Consider the following 6,400-nt stretch of genomic DNA (forward strand, 5'->3'; position numbering starts at 1 on the left):
TTTATGTATAGGATAAGGGAGGGTGATATTTCTGATAAATTCCTGCTTTTTAGAGAAAAGCATTGACTAAATAGCGTTCCGTCCGTACTGGAAAAAGATTTTTTTTAACAATATGAACACCTGATGCTTTCATTCTTTGTTTTATTTAAGATTTACTGTCCTCCCTTGTCCTTATCAAATGTGCAACTCTTTCATCAGGGATGGCAACCCGTAGTGAAGCCTCTTTTCGCGTTGGTGACCTTGAGCTTTCTATCAAGTTTTATGAGAAGGTATTTTCTTTCCTTTTGTAAAGCTGGTCTATTCCAAAAGCTAGAGATGTGTTTCTTCTTTTTATCTCCAGAGGAGCAGTCTCATTCTCATTCTCATGCATGGTGTATTCTTTGTTTGTTTCCATGCATGCCCTAGGGATGAAGCTCCTAAGGAAGAAGGATGTACCTGACTACAAGGTACTTGCAGTTATTTGGCACTGAAAGAATGACGTTTCATAGTGCTGAGACTGAGAGAAATGCCATGCAATTTCCCCCCTGTTAGATGTAGTGTTCTTTCAGCTTAGTGGACTGACCATTTTCACCCTTGTACAGTATACCATCGCCATGTTAGGCTATGCTGATGACGACAGCAAGACAACCGTTCTGGAGTAGACATACAACTACGGAATCACAGAATACAGCAAGGGCAATGCATATGCTCAGGTCTTCATGGAACCTTCAACCGAAACATTTTTGTAATCATATTTTGGCATTTCCTAATCGTTGAGTGCAGGTTGCCATTGGCACCAACGACGTGTACAAGAGTGCCGAGGCGGTTGACTTGGCGACCAAAGAACTAGTAGGTGGCAAGATCCTGCGGCAGCCTGGGCCGCTGCCTGGGATCAACACTAAGATCGCCTCTTTTGTCGATCCAGATGGCTGGAAAGTGGTATGCTTACATCTGTTATGTACGGTTAACTGTTAATCTTTTGCGTAAATAAAAAAAGTGATGTTTTATACTTGACATTGTAGGTTCTGGTTGACAACACCGACACTTCGTCAGGGAACTCCAGTGAGAACCGGACCGGGGCACCCAGGTACTAGGTGTAGTTTAGCAGGGCTTGTGATCCAATCATCCAATACGATGTGGGCTACAGAAGTTGTGCTGCTGCTAGCCTGCTAATGCAACTGCTACATGTAGCGGCTTGTTTGGCAGTGGTGCTCCGATCCTGGCACTGTTCACACACTGCAGGAGACAGCGAGTCGGTGAAGGCGAAGAAACAGGCTTCACCGGCTCCTTTCACGTAGGCCTCGCCCCTCCGTCCAAAAAGAGAGAGAGAGAGAGGAGAACGGATGCAATCTCATTTCGGGTGGAGTAAAATAATTTTAGGTTTGATGAAGTCTATAAAAAGAACTAACAATATTTACGATACTGAATAAATATATAGTCGTAGAATATGTTCCCAGTACATATACTTAAAGACATAGATGTCAATATTTTTTTTTTGAAACTTAACCAAACCTATCAGAAAAGTTTGATCTATCCAAAACCCAGAATTATGTTTTCGCAAGACGGAGTAGGGAGTAGTAGATTTTGGTGGAAACCCCAACCCAAATTCGAATATGATGGTTTCTTATTAGGTATGCGTTGATATTTGATTCGGTTTGTTCCGGGTGTTGCTGTAGTCGGTTTGTAAATGGACCGAGCCGAACTGGATTGTTATCTTAACAAGCTAGAACGTACGTCAGGAGAGAACTGTATTTCTCTCCTAACTGCTTTGCCTGAACAATGCACTTTCTGCAGTATGCAAATTAAGAAGGATGTTTGATTTATAGAGACTATTCATTTTATTACATTATAGTTCCTAAATTACTAAATACAGAAACTAAAATATAAAGTTTTAGGGCGTGTTTGGTTTTCTTTAGTCCAGGAGCTAAAGTTTAATTAGAGCACTAAACCCTAAATCCCTACCTTATTTGGTTCTAAGGAATAAAAGTATTTAGAACATGTTAAATTAATCATAAGAGAACCAAAATACCCCTAGCATTTTCCCTCATTAGTGAAACTGAAATAAAGTAGGAGCAAAAGTGGAATTAATATGGTTTAGTTCCTTTTAGTCGCCTCTTGAGAGACTAGAGACAAATAATTTATCCATATTTTAGTCTCACCGTTTAGCAATTTAAAAAATAAATTAGACTAAAACGGAAGGACTAATCTTTAATCCCTCAAACTAAATAATGGGACCTTAGTTTCCGTATTTGATAATTTAAAGACTAAAATGGAATAAAATATAAAGACTAAAAAATAGTTTGTAGAAACTAAACACCCTTAAATGGTACAAAAGATTGACGAGTCGTAGACGTTACTTTTTTAAAAAGGAAAAGAAAAAAAAATACTTACTAATAGTGAGATGCAGCACGCCTAGCTATTCTGCATTGATGCGGAGGGTGAAAAGCAGGGAGAAACACATTCATTCTGATTGAGGAATGCAGTATAGAATAAAGATTAAGGCCTGTTCTGTTTCCACGGAATAGAGCTCTGGAATAGTTCCTAGACTTCTCTAATTTATATAAATTTTGATGAGCTGGAAACAAATCTTGGTTCAATCCTAGAGAAAGGAACAGGCCCTAAAGAGTGTAACCTGTACCGCGAGGAAATAAACATCAGTATAAAATCTCTGATACATGCATTCTATATATGCAGGAGCAAAGATGTCTTGAAATCAAGCAAACCAATTAGCTAGCTCACCGAGGGCTTATTTGGTAACGTCTTGATCAAAGGGAGTTATGCAGGGCACGTTCGGTTCCTCCAGAACGGGTCGAGATGATTCGCTAATTTATATAATCTTCATATGCTGGAACAATTCCTATCTGCAATCTAGACTAACCGAACAGGCTCAAGAGGATTAAATCTCTCCCTAGTTAAAATTAAATGGAAGAGATTTAATCTCTCAACTCCCTTAGATCCAAACGCAACCGAACCAGAATCCTGAGATGAAACGAGATCTCCATTGATCCAAACGCAACCGAACCAGAATCTTGCAGGCACACGGCTGCTGTTCCATCGCTGCTGGCCGCATGCCGGTGCCCTTCTTCGCCGCCATCGGTTTGCCAGTGCAGTCGGCATGCCGGCGGGTCAGGTTAGAACTCGCCGTTAACCAGTCGGTGCCACTGCCTCAGGAGCGGTTAATTCTAAATAAACAACAACAACAACAACAAAGTAACAGCAACATGCTAGTACCTAAACGGGTGGAATGACCACAGGCACCCTGTGTTACTTTGCCACATCGACAAGCTCACGGAGGACGCAGCAGGTGACAGAACTTCTGAAGCAACCCAGAGCTGACAGTGGACGCAACGAGTTGCTTAAATGTTTAGTACGCTTCAATAGTTTCAACAGACAGTGGACGCAACGAGTTGCTTTTGATGCAAGACATGCCAGATTATTATGTACACGGATTCTTGAGACGCCTATTTTTTTTTTAAGTATTTACAGGAGGAGGGGCATTGTCCGACGTCGATCCACGGCGGCGCGGCGCCACTCATAGCAGCCCAAAGGTGTTCTCGCCGCTGTAGGTCATGTAGAGGAACCCGTCCTCGTCCTTGTTCTCCTCGTAGATGGCAGACATCAGGGCAGCTGCATGGACAAGAAAAAGTAACAGCATTGTACACACGGGCACCATGGACAGGTAGGTTTTATTTTGTTTTTCCCCACGATGGTATGGCAAACCTGTTGGTGGGAGGGTGTTCTTCACGAAGATGAAGATCGCCTTCTCGGCGCTGAGCTTGATGCGCTTCCGCACCACGTACACAAACTGTCCCACTGTGAGGTCGGCGGGGACAAGGTACCTGCATGCAAGCAATCGCATGTTACTTGGAGGCACACAGATGCTGCAAGCTGGTCTTGGCTTGTACCGATAAGCAAGAGTTCCTTCTGAATTGGTTAATGCTGGAAGATGGTAGAAGCAAGGGCCAAGGGATACGCTAATGCAGCAAACAATCAATCTCTAGATGGCAACTTGCACAAGGAACAGACAACAGACTCTTGGTTGGGAGTAGAGATAAACAACTTCAAAGGCATGATTGGCACAACTGCACAAGGGATAATGCCTACATCCAGCAGTTTTGCATTATGAAGAGTTTGACAAAGTCGACGACGACAATCGGTAAAACTACTTTCAGAAGTACAGGGAAAAAAATTGCAATGTCAGGAAAAACCATAAAAGTCAAGAAATGCAATTGAAATAATCTTGAAATGGTTCGGAACTGACTTTTTCTTGTCGATGTCTGGGATGTCACTCCTCTCGGCCTTCTCAACAATGACCTACATTACCCGATTTGGATGAGAACAAAAGCTATATCGTGGAAAATGATCAGAGGGCATGGATAACAATTACTTAAGGCTTACAGGAATTCTATCGGGGTACTTCTCCCTGATGCGGTTAGCCTCAGCTTGCCTCCTTTCTACAAACATAGAACATAGGTATAATGAGAATTCAGACATTTTAAGGCGAAAGGGTACATTTGTATAACCCCCAAGTGTTGAATAAGAACCATGCAATGGTAAGGCATGCACAGGAAACAGACAAACCATTCCGCGGATGTAGGTACAGCCTAAACCTGATAAGATAATGTAAACTGGGGAGTTACAGCTTGAGAACGAGTTCGGAAAAATTTAGCAACGAAGAGCACCAGATGCAAATGATGGAATTTACTAGTTGCTGGAGTCGGTACGAACTGTGCCGGATCATGTTAAGCTGCTACACAACACAGCAAACTGTGGGTGCCACAGCCTATGAATCGCCTAGTGCAGATTACCACGAGCACTCCATCAAAGCTGCAGATTCCCACCACGCCCCCCCCCCCCCCAAACAAAAATAAAACATGTATCCAACCATCACAGGATCGCGAAACGATAGAACAGACCAACCCCCGCCCGCCCCCAACAAAGCTTTGCTTATATAACCTAGGAAATTCAAGGAATCGATTGATTGATAGGTCCGCACGGGGTACCATCTACCAGTACCAGCCAAACAACCGAAACCCTAGCACGACCAATAACAAGAGCTGAAGCCCGGATGAGGAGGGGGGAATCAGGAATCGGAGGGACGAACCGAAGGGGTGCTCCAGCTTGAACGAGCTCCTCGCCATCGCTCCTGCTCCTCTTGGTCTCTCGATCGCTGGCGTAATAGAGAGCAGCTACCTGGAACAGAAAAAACAATCGGGTAGGGTCAGGAGGCGCGGGGAAATCGACAGAAACGGTGGAGGGCGGCAGGCGCTCACGGGATGGATGGATGGAAGGCTGGAGCGGCGGCTGATTGGACGTGGGATTGCCGGCGGAGGGGAAGGCGAGAGGGAAGAAATGGTGGGGGAGGAGTGGGGATTGGGAGTTGCTTGGTTAAATGCTACGCGCACGCAAAGGGTAGCGTACGTCGCTTTGCCCCGCTTCCCACGGGGACGGATGGGGAATGAGGTGGACAGCAGGAGGCTTCTTTGGATTGGATCGCTGGACTGGAATGAATTGCACGGATAAGTCCCGCCAGGCCGCCACCACTCCGCCTCGTTTTCAGTTTTCCTTTGTGTCCCACAAGGGTTAACTATTTCGTTTTTTTCTACTTCGTATTTTTTTGCTCAGCAAAAAGATCTTTCAAATTTCTCAACCAATTTGCATTTTAACGTTTTTTAAAACGAAAATCGGATTTTTTTTACCGAAATCCGTGACGAAATTGGGTATCTTTACTAAAAATGATAATTGAGTTTAAAAAAATTAAAGTTCTGATAGGATTTGTTTGTAATGCGTATGGTTTTTTACATTAAAAACGAATTTCGAATTTCTTGGCCGAAAAACTATAATTCTCGGCGAATTTCATAAATTAAAATTAAATATGGGACATATTAAAAAATATCTATTTTTTCGGCGAATTTCTTGGCCGAAAAACTATAATTCTCAGCTTTTGTTCCCTAGTCTTCAGCGTGTCTCGTACTACACAACTGCCAAAACAGAAGAGCAGAATTTTGATCAGGACAAGTATGATAAATCGGGAAAAAACTCACTTACAATGGATCGGGAAAAAAAACTCACTTCAAACTGCCAAGATGCAAGATCTTGCATGCAGTAGTACCATGCAATCACACTCTGTAGGCTAGAGCAACTACTAGAGTTTGTTATCTACTTCGCTAGACGCCATTTTCAGTGGGAGCTTACTATCGAATCTGTTTAGCTACCATTTTTCTGTTATGAAATGGTTTCGGGTTATGAAGGAAAAATCAGGCCCGGACGGAGGCACGTGCGGCCGGTGCCCACGAACAGGGCCTCAATCCTCCAAGCCCCTAAAATAATAGTCATCAATAGTTTAATCAATACACAGTTCAGTAATTAGCTCAGTAAGGAAAATAAATCAACTAATCTCTAAGCAAATCTTCTTCTCATG

The 6,400-nt window shown here is 43.1% G+C and overlaps 1 protein-coding gene and 1 pseudogene across 1 annotated transcript; one reads left to right on the plus strand and one right to left on the minus strand.

The window, feature by feature from the left end:
- The first annotated feature begins 200 nt into the window (after positions 1–200).
- LOC103655191 (lactoylglutathione lyase-like) lies at positions 201–3,315 on the plus strand (annotated as a pseudogene).
- On the minus strand, positions 3,208–5,459 carry LOC100240698 (uncharacterized). The gene is given in 6 exon segments (NM_001144024.1): positions 3,208–3,606; positions 3,700–3,818; positions 4,241–4,293; positions 4,378–4,433; positions 5,084–5,172; positions 5,253–5,459. Coding segments are annotated over 5 exon segments (360 nt in total). The 5' UTR covers positions 5,121–5,172; positions 5,253–5,459; the 3' UTR covers positions 3,208–3,511.
- Between the last annotated feature and the right edge of the window lie 941 nt (positions 5,460–6,400).

The sequence above is a fragment of the Zea mays genome, chromosome 4 (assembly GCF_902167145.1).
Source record: "Zea mays cultivar B73 chromosome 4, Zm-B73-REFERENCE-NAM-5.0, whole genome shotgun sequence".
Classification (NCBI taxonomy): domain Eukaryota; kingdom Viridiplantae; phylum Streptophyta; class Magnoliopsida; order Poales; family Poaceae; genus Zea; species Zea mays.